The 18,770-nt window shown below is 39.3% G+C and overlaps 1 protein-coding gene across 1 annotated transcript; it reads right to left on the reverse strand.

The window, feature by feature from the left end:
- Positions 1 to 646: 646 nt before the first annotated feature.
- Positions 647 to 2,422, reverse strand: LOC143606516 (protein yippee-like). The gene is made up of 5 exons (XM_077082268.1): positions 2,237 to 2,422; positions 1,866 to 1,909; positions 1,320 to 1,428; positions 1,184 to 1,239; positions 647 to 1,105 (listed from the first exon to the last, which is right to left on the reverse strand). Exons 1-5 carry the CDS (start codon positions 2,330 to 2,332, stop codon positions 1,024 to 1,026), a joined length of 387 nt encoding a protein of 128 aa, XP_076938383.1. The 5' UTR covers positions 2,333 to 2,422; the 3' UTR covers positions 647 to 1,023.
- Positions 2,423 to 18,770: the final 16,348 nt, after the last annotated feature.

Here is an 18,770-nt window from a genome sequence, read left to right on the forward strand (position 1 = left end):
TCCCGCTCCATACAAAAAAGGCGAAAATGGTGTTCCTGAAAACCCCGACGCGCCACATTAGCTTCTACCTTAGTCTTTCCAACCTCTCTTGCTCACACAAAGCCACACCCTCTACACTTGGTATTACCAATTTACTGTACTAACATGTTGGTGGCAATACAACGACCTATCAACATGCACAACAATATTTTGTGGCAGCATGAGCTACGACTATAACAATAGGGATGTCGAGGCAAGCAGCGTGGTGAAAACAAGGAATAATGCTTACATATGTACTATTCCCTCACGAAGAAGTCAATGATTGAAATTATTTATATGTGATTAAGGTTGTAGAGTAACACTGATATAAATCTTTGATCTAACATTGTTGGATCATGTTAGTATCGAATCTTAAAGAAACTTGGGGAGTTCCAGATCAAGCCAGCTTCTGTGCTACAACATTTAACTATGCATATCGCATGCTTAGTTATATTATATATCTAAAGGTGTTGCAAGTTATATTATTTATCTAAACAAAAAGGCATGCATCGCGTATGCTAACTAAAACCATTGGCAAAGCTTCTTTGGCCCCCATCAATTTTGCTCAGTGGTGTAAATTTATCCGTTTTCGTCTGAAAATTTGAGTCTGATCCCCTCCGTTAAAGAAAATTTGTATACACATTTTCGTTCCGCCCCCTCAACATTTTCGTCCAAGTTTCGCCAATGTTTAGTACCATCATTTTTTTATAAGCTATCTGACAAACTAAAAGTCGTTCACAATGACTATAATGTACTTTAGCTAAAGCATAATTGATCTAGACAAATTAGAGAACACATTAAACTTGATCAAGATAAGAAGCAATAATCAAATTCATAAATAAAATATGCTTGAATTTCATTGACAGCAACAATTAATCCATAATTCCACATTCAACACATTAACCGAACCGAACCGATCCTTACCTTCTTAACACAGATAACATTAAGATGAAACGCGTGGGAGAATTTACAATTTACAACTTCCAATTTCCAATTTTCAAGTCATCAAACTTCTTGTTCGCTTCGAATTATTTGTGCTTCATGACTGACCCAATAACTACTTCCATCCGGTCCCGAAAGCTTAAACCTACATAATCCAAGACCAATAATATTAACTTCCCGCTCGTTCAAAGTCCATAAACACGTCATTTAATCAAACACAAACCGTTCCAGCACCGACTTCCCCTCCTTGTACTTTTGGTTCTTTTCGTGAGCGGTTTCCTAAATGTCACAAATCAAAGTTCAAACTTCTTAACGGGTCGGCTAAATCTTAAACTTAAAAGTTTCATAGATGATCTTACGTATGTCCATCCAACTATCGACCCACATTTAACACAGAAAATGTCGGCTACTGTGTGTAATCCCGTCATCATCATTCTATCTTCCTTAACTCCAATTGTCACATTTGCTCTGTAAAACATTAGAAACATAATTATGATTTGCGATTGCATATTTATATAGAGGGTCGAGAACGCAAGACGCTCAAAGGCAAAAATACTAAAACGCTCAACCAAAAACCTAAAACGCTTAGCCAAAAGTTCAAAAACCCCTCAAAAACGTTTTCGTGAAGAAAATTAAAAAATTGATCGATTAACGATCCAAAACTGTTTATTTCGGTGAGCCAATGATTAATTGGATATATATTGACGATTTCGAGATCTTGTCATGTGATTTCATGGATCGATTTCATGAAAAATAAGTATTCTTGTATTCTTGTACGTTAAACAATTATTGTGTTGCATCTTTTCTCTTTATATAGAAACCACATTATAAAGAAAGCATTCGAAATAAATCGAAATTAACCAACAATAATAAGTTAATAACACACAGGAGCAATAAAAACTTACACTTTACTGAAGAGATAAGCTTTCCCATGTCTGCAATGGAACGACTATAATAACAAAAAAAACAGAGTAAACCCTAATCAGCAAAATCCCCTAATTTGAACAAATCAATAACCTAATTATACAAATAATTCGACCTAGAATCACACTAACCACCAATTCAGTAATCCAATTAACCAATTTCAATACAAATTTACAAATCGATCAAATTAGCCTGTGAATCTCAACTCTTTGTGAAGGTTTTCAGGTCAGATCAAAGTGAAAACCGTTACCGATTCATAATTACGATATGGGTTCACTTGAATTCATTCAAAACTGAATGAATTGGATAAATTGGATCGATCAGAAATGGTGGATTAAGATTAAAAATAGACCTTTGAAACGATGTCGTCGCAAAGAGCAAGATGTGTTTTGCAGTACTTGCAACTGTAAATCTTGCCTTCTAATGCTACCAGAAACAATCGGCCCATTTGATATTGTTTAATTGTTTAATGGAAGGAAGAAGATGTGAATGTGATTGTGTGAAAAGGGGGGAAGAATGAATGACGATTGTTTTGAAAGCATTCAATCGATAGATAATAATAATTATTATTATTATTATAATAATAATAACAGTAAGTTCACGCAATCTGACCCCACTAATCTTTTTGATGGAGTCGTGGGCCCCACCTTTCATAAATTTATGGGATGGTACAATTAAAAATGCATGGAGTACTATTTTAATTGCAGAGAGTTAACGAATGTTGTTGTAGAGGGTATCGCTTTTAGTTTGTATCTAGAGTTAAGAATTGTAGTGTGTAGATTACACACGGCTCCAGAGGTGTTTATTTTTTAATTATGGGGATGATGGCGATTAACTTTTTTTGGTTTTTTAATTTATTTATTTATTGAATATGCAATGTGGAGAATGATGATCCAAACATTAATACAAAAGCCATGGGATTCTTCCACATCACCCCGGATTCTTATACATCATTTTTTTGTCTTATATAACTTGTATAGGGTTATACGGTCGTATAGGACTTGAATCTAGTCAGTTTGTGTCTGAGGTTGTCGGCCATCGTTTATAGTGCCTCGTATAGGGCTATACGGGTCGTATAGGCCTATACGGCCGTATAGACATTTTTAAAAAAAAAAAATGATGACCATATATACAATATATATGATTTATACGGGTCGTATTTGGCTCGTTTATGTTAACGGGTCGTATAGTACTATACGGCTCGTATAGGCCCGTATAGTTGTTTTCCGGCAGCGATTAAGGCAGCCTGAATGTTTCTGCAAATGTTTTATATACGGTCGTATAGCCTTATACGACCGTATAGGCACTTTTTTTAAAAAAAAATGATGACCATACATACAATATATATGATTTATACGGGTCGTATTTGGCTCGTTTATGTTAACGGGTCGTATAGCACTATACGGCTCGTATAGGCCCGTATAGTTGTTTTTCGGCAGCGATTAAGGCAGCCTGAATGTTTCTGCAAATGTTTTCTATACGGTCGTATAGCCTTATACGACCGTATAGGCACTTTTTTTAAAAAAATGATGACCATATATACAATATATATGATTTATACGGGTCGTATTTGGCTCGTTTATGTTAACGGGTTGTATAGCACTATACGGCCCGTATAAGCCCGTATAGTCGTTTTCCGGCAGCGATTAAGGCAGCCTGAATGTTTCTACAAATGTTTTCTATACGGTCGTATAGCCCTATACGACCGTATAGCTTTTATGGTTTTGTCAGAAGGCAATACGAGCCATTTAATGCCTATACAGCTCGTGTAGGCCTATACGGTCGTATAGGCTGCAAAAAGTTGTTTTTTTTGTCCACTTGTCAGGCATGTGTACCCTATACGGCCGTATAGGCCTATACGAGCCGTATAGGCATGTGGGGGTGGTGTATGAGGATCACATCCCATACAAAAACAAAGTGTTCGGTGTGTTTCAATTAATTAAACATATAAACGTTCAAATTGTGAATCAAGTTTCTAACTTGAAGCTTCAACTTAGAATGACAAAGTTTGAAGTAAGTAGTCAAGCAATAAGTAAATTTGACACGTTGTTAGACCATCTTAGCTCACCGGGAAAATTTGCTTTTTCATTTTTTAACAAATCATACACCGAGCAAAAACTTTTGCGATATGCACTTTGTTTGTCACTTTTGATGTATCATTCGTTCACGTATATAACTTATGTAAGTTGCATTATATTCGTAGATAGTCGTCGAGTGCTCTATATTTTCCTTTTGAAACAGGAACTGGTTTAAAACCTCAACTGTCACACCCTCAAAATCCACCAGCGGAGCTTAACCGTCAAAGGGTGTGAACTAACAGGATCAGAATCATTAGTTATAATCAAACACCATGTTTAAAGTTTTCAAACCAACAAGACATTAAGTCTTAAATAAAATGCGGAAGCATAAATTGTAAACCAAAACGTTTGCGCCACACAGGACGACTTAAAAACCCAAGTTATCAAGATAATAATTAAAAGAAGTTTCTAAAGCAATGGTGTTTAGCAAATGCATGTTCCTATACCGCGTGCCCGCCTCGGCTACTTGAGAATAACATACTAAAAGTGTCAACACAGGGTTGGTGAGTTCACAAGTTTATATAAATAAAGTGTTTGCATTTGCGTTTACGTTTTGCGTTTTGCGTTACCAGATAGTGTTAAGTCAATTATATATCAATAGGTAGCTAACCTATCAAGCATGTATTACTAAGTGTTCGATACCGAAACTGACTGTTTATCAATTGCCTTGCCACCATGTCAACCACGACCATGGTAATGTGTTAGCCAAGATTACACCCACTCGACCTACAGTTGAGTTTAGAGTTGGGTGGGGTTTGTCAATCCCAGTAGTACTACTCAACAGTGACTCGCTATTATCCAAATATTAACCGGTTCGATGTTATGAAGGACTTTGGTTGGTTTGTTTGCCACTTAGCCTTACAAGTGATATATAAAAACTAACAAAATCTACAGCGTTGGAGTATGTTATTGATGTGTTGTAAAACACATAGAGTTTTATTCCGATTTTGTGTCGTTTTGTGCGTAAACTATTAACGAATATAACTTTTTCTTGCATGAAATTAAATGTTTGTGTATGTGATAGGTTCCATGTTGAAGAGAGCGAGAAAACGAGTCAAATGGAAAAAGAATCAGCTAAAACGGAGCTTGGAAGAAGCCGGTACTCAAAAACGAAGATAAACGAGCTGAAAGTCGAAAAATGTCAGAAAATGTCATGTTCGAGCTACGCGACCAGGTCATACCATTCAAGAAGCATGTGGTAGATTCCAACATGTCCCAAGGCTGCCAAGAATGTTCAAGAATCAGCTACCACGTCTATTTTGTCTTCTAGTGGGCCTAGTGGGCTTGTTTTAACATATTTTATATTAGGAAGGAGGTGTTTAAACATATATATAAACCCTAAAACCCTATGAACGATTTTATTCAAGTTTCCAGCCATCCCACACCTGCTCTTGAGGAGAAACCAAGGAGGACAAGCTTACGGTTACATCTTTTATCCTTCGGTTGTCGGTTTTGACTATTTTAACGTTTGTGAGTTCGTTTTTGGTTTTTAAGCATTCAAACCTTTTGTAATCAGATTTACATGAGCATGTTTATCATTTATATCTATTTTATCTACTGTTCATTGATTATGATTGACTAAACTTGTTAGTTCTACCTAGGTTAGATGTTTATTGTTAGGTTTTAATGAGTAATATGGATTGTTGATTATCATGACTTGAATTGTTAATAAAAAGTTTGGTTTAAAATTGAATTAGGTTGTGTTTAGTGGCTGTGAATTTGTTAATTACACTTATAAACCTCTTGCTTTAATTAATTGAATGAGTTTTGATTGATTGTTGCTTGTTAGGACTCTTTACTTAGTGTTTAGGGTTTGTTTGCGGGGTGATCAACCGTAGGGTTTAAGTGAGTGTTTTAATTGAATATAATCAGCGGGTGAACACCTTCTTAGAGACCGAGAGGTGATAGGAAGTAAACTCGTCTCATAGCTTTTGCTTGTTAGAATTAGGATCGCGCGAGAGCGGGTTCGGTTCTTGTCGGGTTTGGGTTTTTGAGCGATTAGTTGGTCTAGTTTAAGTTAAACTAAATTGTTCCTCTATCCTTGGTTGCGTAGTATTCGTCTCCATTAGGGTAGTGTGTCGGTGAGTCCGAGAGGAGAGTCGACATTAGAACACTTTAACATTTCGTTTCTCGGTTTGTTCTTAAAATCAACTAAGTGTAAGTTAGAGTTTGTTAGTGAGACTGAGAGGTGATCTAGCTTTTTTGAGTGAACCTTAGTTGAGTCATCCTTAGGAACCGGTGTCGTGAGAGTCTTCAATCCATTACCTTATTATACCTTCAATATGATTCTTACCTAGGTAGACGTTTTCTCCGACTGTAGTAAAGTTTCCAAGTTTCGTCAAGAGTTTCATTTAATTAAGTTAAGTTTAGTTAACTAATTTAGTTAAAGTAAGTTAGGTTAAGTAGTTAATTATATTAAAAATCATTTAAATATTATTTGGTGAGTCTTGGTTAGGGTTAAGTATCATATACGTTTTCAAGTGTCCTTGTGTTCGATACTCGGACTTCCTTAGGTCTATACTATTAGTGATCGGTACACTTGCCGGTTGTGTGTGGATTCGTTAGGATTTTCGTTTAATAAATTTAAAGCTTAGTTGTGAGAGCATCGTTAGACACACATCAGTTATCTCCCCCTAATAAAAGCGTTTAAAAAGAGTAAAAAAGGGACGTGAAACTCACTGTTTGCGAAGAAAATCAATAAGAATCCGAGAGAGGTGTGCGTCACAGAAAATCCTCACTAGTGCTCTAGAAACAAAAATGAGATTTTTTTAAGTATTTAAACTACAAGTGAGTCCCTAGACTCGACACATACAACTTACGCATGAGATGCGTTTCGTGTTCCATTTGTGAAATAAGTGCAACTCGACAAACACGTTGGTGATACGTTACATGTGTGAACAACTACTTAAGTGTCAAGTGTGACATCTACCCTGATCCGGCCCGACCCAGGTACCCGTTTCTCTGACCCGATCTCTTTCTTTTATGATTTAGTATTTATTTGTACTTATATTTTACTTTTAATAATAATAATATACTTTTCCTTCCCGCCTCTTTCTCTCTCTTTCTTTCCGCCGTCCCTCTCCTCCTCTCTTTCCGCCTTCTTTTCCCTCCGGGCGCCGTCCCGCCCTTAAGCCTTGTTTCCCTCTTTTTTCTTCTAACTCTTTGCTTGTCCTTTGTTCCTTCCCGCCTAAGGTTGTCTGCGCAGCTCCACGCGCCAGACCCCTTACAAGGAATCCTGCGTGAAGACCACCTGTTTCAGCGATTCGCGAGACGAACTCTTCTCGCAGCGCGCTAAGAATTGTAATTCTTCTCGCAGCGCGCTAAGAACGGTAGTTCTTCCCGCGACGCGCTAAGGATTTGTAGTTCTTCTCGCAGCACGCTAAGAATCGTAGTTCATCCCTCGACGCGCGAAGAATTATAGTTCTTCCCACGGCGCGCTAGGAATTCTAGTTCCTCCCGCGGCGCGCTAAGAAATGTGACTCTTCCCGCGACGCGCTTAGAAATGTAGTTCTTCCCGCGACGCGTTAAGGTTGTTTCTGTCTGCCTTCGCGCTCGCGCTCTCTTGACCTTCTGTGTCTGCCTTCGCGCCTTAGCCTTCTCGCGCTGAACCCTTTTGAGTTTTCTTCTGTGGAATCTAGCCGTTTGCTTTTGTGTTGTCTTATCTTTTGAGATCTGCTTTTGCCATGCTTGACCAGTACCTTTATCTGAACCGCCCATGCCTTTTTACTGTTCCCTGACAGCTTTATCTTGCCCCCTGCAGCTGCCATATCTTTTGATATCTTTTGTTATCTTTTGTTTTGTCTTGTTCTGTTTGTCTTGGAATCTTTTCCCCTTTTTCTGGATTTATGTCTCCTAGGGTTTCTCTATAAATAATAACATTATTTTCTTAACACTACACACACAAACACTTAATCTCTCCTGTCCTCCTTGCTCTCTCTGCCGCCTCCCTCTCTGCCTCCGTCTTCCTTCCTGTTCTGCCCTGCTTTTCCGGTAATATATATATATATAATAATTTACTTATGCAAACTTATAATCAAGACTTAAAACAAATCATTAAAACAATAATCTTAATTATAGGTTAACCTGTGCTTGTTTAAAGTTGGTTCTTGCTTTATCTTACACCGCATCGTTTATCAAGTGAGTAATCTCGTACCTAATCCCTTTTTATTTTTAAATGTTTTGGGATGTTCATGTGTTCATACAAACTTAGAGTCTTAAACTTGTTTATGAACTTTAGTCGCGCAGTATCCCATGTGTTGAGGACGTTTACTTGGCTGTTTATTTGTATGTGTGTATCATTAACCGCTTTGTTCGGCCTATTCCGCAGTTTTCATGGATCCATTAGATGAACACGGGAGACCTATCGTTTACGGTTTTCTTTGTTTACACTTGCACAGATGTTTTCTCGTTTTTGTGCTCAATTGGGAGCACGGATTGAACTATGAACTATGAGCTATGATCTATCTAGGCTTGATCACAATCTGATTGCACCCTTGTTAAACACCAGACATACACGTGTTGCGCGCAGATTTATTGTTATCTATGTATTGTATTAAACTTGATTTCTCACCAACACGCAAGTGTTTGACGTTTATTTTAACACATGTTCAGGTTTGCAGTAGCTGTTTTGGAGCTTGTGGACACATAGGACGTTTTTACTTTTGGACCTAGATTAAAATGTATCAAGACAAGTTATTGCTGTTCAAATATTTTGATTTATAATATATTGATTTATGTTGGTTTATTTATATCTTATGTATACGTTGCGCATGCGTGAATGAATATATTTATTAAATATTGACACCCAATAGTGTCACGAGTAATGAAACAATATGTGGCGCCCCGATGTATAATCCGCCTTTGGTCGGGGTGTTACAGATTGGTATCAGAGCTCGTTGACTTTAGGATAGGTGGTTAGACGTAACGGCCTAGAATACCTAAGAGTCCCTTCTCGCGCATGAGAGAAATCTCATGTTTGCGCGCTTATTGTTAATTACTCGTTATTTATGAATATGCTCGCGCTTGCGCAGTATATGATTTTATTTCACGATATTTCGATTTTTGTTGAATTTCGATTGATTTTTCTTACATATTCGTTTGTTGGGTTTGAAAATCCGAAAAGTCATGGTGATACATGAATAGTTGATTTTCAATTTCCATTTATGATTATGTTCTGAGGTTGGAGACTTGAAAAGTCATGGTGATACATGAATTGTCAACCTCCAATACTCATTTTCTTGTATGTTTTATATTGAAGATTGAAAAGTCATGGTGATACATGAATCGTCAATCTCCAATACTCGTTTGCTCGTATATTTTAAATTGGGAATTCGGAAAGTCATGGTGATACATGAATTGTCGATTCTTGATTCGAATTTGTTACCCTTATTAAGTCTGCATTTAGGGTCATTTATTTTACTTTTAACTTTTGATAGTATCTAACTCCGTGAAACCAAGCTTTATAAGATTAAAACTTTGCGCTAAAATCAAGATATTAACTAAAATTAAAATTTTTATAGAATGCCTCCGCTATCTCGCCGATTTCAGAAAAGAGAAGCCTCGCGCATGCGTAGACAGCAACGTTCCCAGGAAATGGCCGCCGCAATAGCCCAAGCTTTGAGCCAAAATAATACCTCCAGTTATAACATTAAGTCCTTTAACGCGGGTAACCCTCCAAAGTTCACAGGTCTTGAAGGAGCCACCGTGATGCTCCAGTGGCTTGAGAAGATAGAAAACACTTTCCTCCACACCCAATGCCCCTCAGACAGACGAACCCTGTATGCTTCCAGTGTCCTGGAATCCAGAGCGCTTACATGGTGGAATGGAGTAGCTCATGCGCGTGGCGCAGAGGCTGCTTCTAGCATGACATGGGAGGAATTCAAGGAAATTCTTACGCGAGAATTCTGCCCTCCCAACGAAGTTAAGCGCCTGGAGGAGGAATTTTGGAATCTTAAGCAGTACAGCGGTGAAGCGCGCGAGTACGCGACGCGCTTCCATGAACTAAGCCTGCTTGTCCCTCACCTTGTTACCCCTTCCCGCCGAGCCATAGAGAAATTCCTTGGGGGTCTCCCCATGGAAATTCAAGATTCTGTATGGGCCAGAAACCCAGTTACCCTCTCTGACGCCATCGAGTTGGCCGCTGTGCTCAGCGACAACCATGTCAGAGCAGGAACCCTGTTCCTGCGGGGATCTGAGAAGACCAAACCCACCAAGACTGTCCCTGAACCAACAGAAACCAAACCTGAACCCTCAAACCGTAACAACCTCAAGCGCAGGCGCAAAGCCTATGCGCTTACCAACCCGCCCATTGCCCAGCAACCCATTTATCAACCTCCAGTTTACGCGCCTAACCCTCTGTCAGCCTACCCAACACCTCCTGTAATCCACAACTATGCCTTAACCAATCCCGCACTCCCTGCCCCGCCACCTAAGAAACCTTACACAGGAAATCAACCCTTTTGCCCAACCTGTAGACTTCACCACCCAACCCAAACCCCGTGTCGACAATGTAACCGATGTGGCCGCGTTGGTCACTCTGCCGAATACTGTAGAGTCCCTCTCGCCAACCCAATTGCGCCAACACCACCAGTCTACCCGCAGAATCCACAACCAACCTACCAAAACCCACGACCCAGAACGTGCTTTAACTGCGGCGATCCCAGTCATTTCCGGAACGCGTGCCCGAGACTACAAGTTCAGATTACGCAAGCGAATCCGGTGAACCAGATTTCGAACCAAGTGACACGCGGACGAGCTTTTAACATAACCGCGCACCAAGCGCAAGCGAATAATGACGTAGTTAATGGTACATTTTTACTTAACGGATTTTATGCTTCTGTACTTTTTGATACTGGCGCCGATCGAAGTTTTATCTCTCGCGCCTTCGAGCAGAAGCTTGCGCGACCGCGCAGCGACTTAAAAGAAGATTTTTCAGTTGAATTGGCTAATGGTGAAACTGTTTTAATTAACTCTGTGATTAAAGATTGCACGCTTAACCTTAACGAAAACGATTTTCTGATCGACCTCATCCCTATGCCTCTTGGAAGCTTTGATGTTATCATTGGTATGGACTGGCTTTCGCATAATCGCGCCGAAGTTATTTGCGCCAAGAAATTGATTCGCATACCTCGAGAGAATGGTGATCTTCACATCTACGGCGAAAAACCCTCCAGTGGTCTTAAGCTTATGTCTTGCGCCGAAGCCCAAAGACTCATGCGGAAGAAGTGTATTGCATTCTTAGCCCATGTGGTTAAACCTGCTGAAGAAAAGAAGCTTCGCGATATCCCTGTTGTGCGTGATTTTCCTGAAGTTTTTCCTGATGATCTTCCTGGTATCCCTCCCGCTCGTGAAGTCGAGTTCTGTATTGATCTTGTCCCTGGTGCTTCCCCCGTAGCTAAATCTCCTTACCGTCTTGCGCCCGCTGAGATGCAAGAATTGGCAAGCCAACTTCAAGAGTTGACTGCTAAAGGATTCATTCGCCCTAGCTCTTCGCCCTGGGGTGCTCCGGTGTTGTTCGTTAAAAAGAAAGATGGATCGTTTCGCATGTGTATTGATTACCGCGAGTTGAACAAACTCACTATTAAGAACCGGTATCCCTTACCGCGTATTGACGACCTCTTTGATCAACTCCAAGGTGCCTCTTGTTTCTCCAAGATTGATCTCCGCTCTGGCTATCACCAGTTGCGCATCCGCGATGAAGATGTTCCGAAGACTGCTTTTCGAACTCGTTATGGCCATTTTGAATTCTTGGTCATGTCCTTCGGTTTAACCAATGCACCCGCCGTTTTCATGGATCTAATGAATCGGGTGTGTAGGCCTTTCTTGGATAAATTCGTGATTGTGTTTATCGATGATGTTCTGGTGTATTCTAAGACCAAGGCCGAGCATGAGCAACATCTTCGGTTGGTGTTGCAAAAGCTTCGAACCGAGCAGCTCTATGCTAAGCTTTCCAAATGTGAATTCTGGTCTGATGAAGTACAGTTTCTTGGTCATGTTGTAAACAAGATGGGTATCCATGTCGACCCATCCAAAATTGAAGCAATCAAGAACTGGATTACGCCATCCTCTCCCTCTGAGATCCGTTGCTTTCTGGGCTTAGCTGGTTATTACCGGCGTTTCATTTCGAACTTCTCAAAGATCGCTTTGCCTTTAACAGCTCTAACGCACAAAGGTAAACCGTATATTTGGGGCTCGAAGCAAGAAGAAGCCTTTCTATCGCTCAAGCGATTGTTGTGTGAAGCTCCTGTTCTTGCGCTACCTGAGGGTAATGATGATTTTGTCGTGTACTGCGATGCCTCCAACCAAGGTCTCGGTTGTGTTCTTATGCAACGAGGCAAGGTTATCGCTTACGCATCAAGGCAACTTAAGGTTCATGAAAAGAATTATACAACTCACGATCTCGAACTTGGTGCAGTTGTTTTTGCCTTGAAGATCTGGAGACACTACCTTTATGGTACTAAGTGTATCCTTTACACTGACCATAAAAGTCTTCAGCATATCTTTGATCAGAAGGAACTTAACATGAGACAACGCCGATGGAACGAACTCATCAGCGATTACGATTGTGAGATCCGGTATCATCCTGGTAAGGCTAATGTGGTAGCCGATGCGCTCAGCCGAAAACCCTGCCAGCTTAACTGTATCTTGCCGCGCACCCAGCTTCACTTCGCGCCGATCCAAAGCAACCTTGAATCGCGCATTCGTGACGCGCAGCGCGCATCCATCAGTAATGGTAACCTTCGCGCCGAGTTAGCGTGTGGCGCGGAAGCGCATTTTGTCCCTAATCTGGGTGGAATTCTCTGCTATCTTAATCGCATCTGGATTCCCTTTGATGAGAATCTTCGCGTTGATATCCTGAGTGAGGCGCATAAATCTCGGTATTCTATTCATCCTGGCGCTGATAAGATGTACAAGGATTTGCGCATTACTTATTGGTGGCCCGGTATGAAAAAGGATATTGCTGTGTTCGTAGCTAGATGCCTGACTTGTTCTAAAGTAAAAGCTGAACACCAACGCCCATCTGGTTTGCTCGAACAACCTGAAATTCCTACGTGGAAATGGGAATGTGTAGCGATGGACTTTATTACCAAGTTACCTTTGACAGCAAGCAAACATGATAGCATTTGGGTAATAGTGGATCGTTTGACTAAGTCTGCTCACTTTCTGCCCATTCGTGAAAACTACCGTGTTGAGCAACTCGCGCAGCTTTATGTCAAGGAAATCGTCTGCCGCCATGGTACTCCTTTGAGCATCATATCCGATCGCGATGGCCGTTTTATATCTCGCTTTTGGAAATCTCTCCAATCTGCGCTAGGAACTCGCTTGGACATGAGTACGGCATATCATCCTCAGACTGACGGTCAGTCTGAGCGAACTATTCAAACTCTTGAGGATATGCTCCGATCTTGTGTTCTTGATTTTGGAGGTAATTGGGATTCGCACCTGCCTCTGATCGAGTTTTCTTATAATAACAGCTATCATTCCAGTATTGGTATGGCCCCATTTGAAGCACTTTACGGTCGTAAGTGCCGCTCCCCGATCTGTTGGAGCGAAGTGGGTGAAACTCAAATCACAGGACCCGAACTTGTTCAAGAGACAACCGATAAAATCGCCAAGATCCGTGATCATCTGCTGACTGCCAGAAGCCGACAGAAGAGTTACGCAGATCGTAGGCGAAAGCCTCTCAAATTTCAAGTTGGTGATCTTGTTCTCCTCAAAGTGTCGCCTTGGAAAGGTGTTGTCCGCTTTGGGAAGAAGGGTAAGCTTGCTCCTCGTTATGTTGGTCCATTCAAGATTCTCGCGCGTGTGGGAAAAGTTGCCTACAGACTTGACCTGCCGCCCGCGCTCAGTAATGTGCATCCAACGTTCCATGTATCCAATCTCAAGAAGTGTTTAGCTGACGAGAACCTTCACATTCCACTTGATGAAGTTCAAGTTGATGAAACTATGCATTTCGTTGAGAAGCCTGTTGAGATTATGGATCGCGAGGTAAAGCAAACCAAGCGCAGTCGTATCCCTATCGTGAAAGTTCGCTGGGAGTCCAAGCGCGGAGCCGAGTTTACATGGGAAAGGGAAGATCAAATGAAGATCAAGTACCCGCACCTGTTCTCTGCGCAAACTACTTCGAGATAAATTTCGGGACGAAATTTCTTAAAGTAGGGGAGACTGTGACATCTGCCCTGATCCGGCCCGACCCAGGTACCCGTTTCTCTGACCCGATCTCTTTCTTTTATGATTTAGTATTTATTTGTACTTATATTTTACTTTTAATAATAATAATATACTTTTCCTTCCCGCCTCTTTCTCTCTCTTTCTTTCCGCCGTCCCTCTCCTCCTCTCTTTCCGCCTTCTTTTCCCTCCGGGCGCCGTCCCGCCCTTAAGCCTTGTTTCCCTCTTTTTTCTTCTAACTCTTTGCTTGTCCTTTGTTCCTTCCCGCCTAAGGTTGTCTGCGCAGCTCCACGCGCCAGACCCCTTACAAGGAATCCTGCGTGAAGACCACCTGTTTCAGCGATTCGCGAGACGAACTCTTCTCGCAGCGCGCTAAGAATTGTAATTCTTCTCGCAGCGCGCTAAGAACGGTAGTTCTTCCCGCGACGCGCTAAGGATTTGTAGTTCTTCTCGCAGCACGCTAAGAATCGTAGTTCATCCCTCGACGCGCGAAGAATTATAGTTCTTCCCACGGCGCGCTAGGAATTCTAGTTCCTCCCGCGGCGCGCTAAGAAATGTGACTCTTCCCGCGACGCGCTTAGAAATGTAGTTCTTCCCGCGACGCGTTAAGGTTGTTTCTGTCTGCCTTCGCGCTCGCGCTCTCTTGACCTTCTGTGTCTGCCTTCGCGCCTTAGCCTTCTCGCGCTGAACCCTTTTGAGTTTTCTTCTGTGGAATCTAGCCGTTTGCTTTTGTGTTGTCTTATCTTTTGAGATCTGCTTTTGCCATGCTTGACCAGTACCTTTATCTGAACCGCCCATGCCTTTTTACTGTTCCCTGACAGCTTTATCTTGCCCCCTGCAGCTGCCATATCTTTTGATATCTTTTGTTATCTTTTGTTTTGTCTTGTTCTGTTTGTCTTGGAATCTTTTCCCCTTTTTCTGGATTTATGTCTCCTAGGGTTTCTCTATAAATAATAACATTATTTTCTTAACACTACACACACAAACACTTAATCTCTCCTGTCCTCCTTGCTCTCTCTGCCGCCTCCCTCTCTGCCTCCGTCTTCCTTCCTGTTCTGCCCTGCTTTTCCGGTAATATATATATATATAATAATTTACTTATGCAAACTTATAATCAAGACTTAAAACAAATCATTAAAACAATAATCTTAATTATAGGTTAACCTGTGCTTGTTTAAAGTTGGTTCTTGCTTTATCTTACACCGCATCGTTTATCAAGTGAGTAATCTCGTACCTAATCCCTTTTTATTTTTAAATGTTTTGGGATGTTCATGTGTTCATACAAACTTAGAGTCTTAAACTTGTTTATGAACTTTAGTCGCGCAGTATCCCATGTGTTGAGGACGTTTACTTGGCTGTTTATTTGTATGTGTGTATCATTAACCGCTTTGTTCGGCCTATTCCGCAGTTTTCATGGATCCATTAGATGAACACGGGAGACCTATCGTTTACGGTTTTCTTTGTTTACACTTGCACAGATGTTTTCTCGTTTTTGTGCTCAATTGGGAGCACGGATTGAACTATGAACTATGAGCTATGATCTATCTAGGCTTGATCACAATCTGATTGCACCCTTGTTAAACACCAGACATACACGTGTTGCGCGCAGATTTATTGTTATCTATGTATTGTATTAAACTTGATTTCTCACCAACACGCAAGTGTTTGACGTTTATTTTAACACATGTTCAGGTTTGCAGTAGCTGTTTTGGAGCTTGTGGACACATAGGACGTTTTTACTTTTGGACCTAGATTAAAATGTATCAAGACAAGTTATTGCTGTTCAAATATTTTGATTTATAATATATTGATTTATGTTGGTTTATTTATATCTTATGTATACGTTGCGCATGCGTGAATGAATATATTTATTAAATATTGACACCCAATAGTGTCACGAGTAATGAAACAATATGTGGCGCCCCGATGTATAATCCGCCTTTGGTCGGGGTGTTACATCAAGTATTAACATTGTACATTACCAGTAATATCCCCCACAAGGGAAATTTAATCAAAACATAGCAAACATCGATCGGTTATACACTTTTCATGTTAATCCAAGTAGTTCAGCAGCTAAATTGTCCATGCAGATTTTCACTCAAGAATATTACTCTATTCAATAAATCCTAACATGTCAAATAAATCACCAAAAATCATCATAGAAGTACACGTGAGTTAGGTTTCTAAAAATATTTTTATTATATTTTTATCATATACGGTTTTATCACAATGATCAAAATATCACAGTAAACACACAACAATCATTATCATGCGCAACAGAATGTTATTTGTTATTACTGTTAAATGACAAATTCAATTAATTCAAGACCAATTGGGTTAGATTCCTAACTCAAAATATTAACTTCTAGAAGTGGAACCAACCCATTTGGTCTTGTCGTTTATGAGATATCTTAGTCGCAAAATAGCTTACCAGCAGGCTTCCCGAATCAGACTTGCACAATATATTTGTAAAATGATAAAAACTAACTTTTACACGTCCAAAAATTACAAATTTGGACTCTTTAGAAACTAGACTCGACCTACTACATCATAGAATCAAAAATCACTTCAGAACATATAATTAACATCGAGTTACAGTCATTTAAACACGAATTCAATAATCTGTCCAGCATCAGTTTTCATCAAAACTCAACATATCATTAACCTATGAACTATAAGTCATACATACAACCCTCTAGATGCATAATTCACCAACCATGCATCTCAATTTCACTTTACACACACAATTAGGGTTTTACTTCAAGATTAAATTTCAAGAAACATGTAATTAACAATCAATAACAGCATAACTAGTTATCAATTCACTAGCAATCATCAACAAACACATAATTAAACCCTAACTCATCTTCAATCATCACTTTCAAGATTTAGGGTTTTGATTAACATGCTCAATATCATAATTAAATCATTAGAATAGCTAGAGGGGATGTTAATTACCTATCTTGCACCTTGAATCCTCCAACAAAACTTGAAAAATACTTGTATGTGTGTGTTACGGCTGCCAAGAGAGGGAGAGAGGGAAGACCGATCGTACAAGGGAAGGGAGGGAGTTAGGGTTGTGTAATAATTTGATTATATTATTAATTATGTTACACTTAGCCCCCTGAACTTCTAGTTAATCAATTTCTAGCATAAACTAGGCTTTTGCTTCTTGAATTTAGTGTTATATATATATAAATATCAAGTAACACATAGATTAACACATAACTATTAATTACTTATCGTTTGTTCACCAACGGTTTGAGTCGACTCGTGTGTGTTTCGGTGAAATTCCGAAAGACTACTTGTGTAGTGATTGTCATGCGTCATTTAAACCCTAATTTAAATGTAATGAGATATGCGTTACAGTTCGTGTGATCTTAAGTTTGAATTAACGGAGTTCGGCTTAACGGAGTTAATCTGAAATTGACGAGTGTCACATCAACGGCCTAAAATGGTTCCAAATTGAACCGGTTCTCTTACAATGATATAATTATCCCGTGTATAATTATAATACAAGGATATTGTCCCGTGTTACACACAAGTGCAAAATATTTCAAACATCTATACTCTCTAATAAAATGATACAAGTTTTGTCACTTGTCACTACTACATTAAACCTCATCCTTTTTAACAAATTCATAATAGTAAAATAATAGTTATCATTTTTAAAAGGAAAATTGGATTTTAATAATCCCAACTTAATGCAGTTGGCAAATAATAATCCCAACTTTGAAAATAGCTGTCACTGGTCCCAACTTTCACACTATTTGTTTTCATTGGACCTCCGTTAAAATTTTTTTAACAACGTTAACTTTTTCTCAAATTTCAAATTGATGTTTTAGGGCTTTTGATCGGAATGAGAATGCAAATCGATTGTTGTAAAACTTAACTCGAAATGATACTTCAAACAACTTGATTTTTGTTAATTAGAAGTTTAAACACCAGAATTGAAACATCCTTTGGTCGTTTGGACCACCTTTTAGAGGTAAGTTTTATATCAATCGACTCGTATTCTCATTCCGATCAAAAGCCCTAAAATATCCGATTGAAATTTGGAAAAAACTTAACGTCGTTTAATTTTTTTTAACGGAGGTCCAATGAAAACAAATAGTATGAAAGTTGGGACCAGTGACAGCTATTTTCAAAGTTCGGATTATTATCGGCCAACCGCGTTAAATTGGGATTATTAAAATCCAATTTTCCTTTTTAAAATTGACGCTTCAAAGTTCAAACTTTGTGAATTTAAGAATTTAATATTTATTTCCTAATTTTTTTTTCAAACATTTGATATTTATAATTATCTTTTACTTTAAAATTGTTTTAAATACTATTGTACAACAATTGTATTAATAGTGTTTAACGGGTTTATTGTTTCTTGTATAATGATTATTATTAAATATTGTATTTTCAAGAACTACCGTGTAGTTTACGGGCCTCAAACTAGTTATATACGTGTGTAGATATCATAAGAAATTTTTACATTGTTTTCTGCAAAACCACAAGATGTAGGAAAAATATGTTTAAATTGTGAAATGAGATCTTGTTATACAAATCATTGAATTCCAAAAATAATAATCATACTAAAAAAGGGAATGCAAAATTAGTTATACATAATTAATTGTGGTCAAAATCGGTATT

Source organism: Bidens hawaiensis, unplaced genomic scaffold (genome assembly GCF_021521415.1).
Source record: "Bidens hawaiensis isolate Kalapana, Puna unplaced genomic scaffold, B.hawaiensis_p1.1 tig00075104_1, whole genome shotgun sequence".
NCBI classification, from domain to species: Eukaryota; Viridiplantae; Streptophyta; class Magnoliopsida; order Asterales; family Asteraceae; genus Bidens; species Bidens hawaiensis.

Excerpts from the sequence above, each read along its gene's own strand:
- LOC143606516 (XM_077082268.1), bottom strand. The coding sequence starts at position 2,332 with ATGGGCCGATTGTTTCTGGTAGCATTAGAAGGCAAGATTTACAGTTGC. Across the intron at positions 1,240-1,319 it reads CGATAGTTGGATGGACATAC|GAAACCGCTCACGAAAAGAA; the intron begins GTAAGATCATCT and ends TGTGACATTTAG. Across the intron at positions 1,106-1,183 it reads GGGAAGTCGGTGCTGGAACG|GTTTAAGCTTTCGGGACCGG; the intron begins GTTTGTGTTTGA and ends TGGATTATGTAG.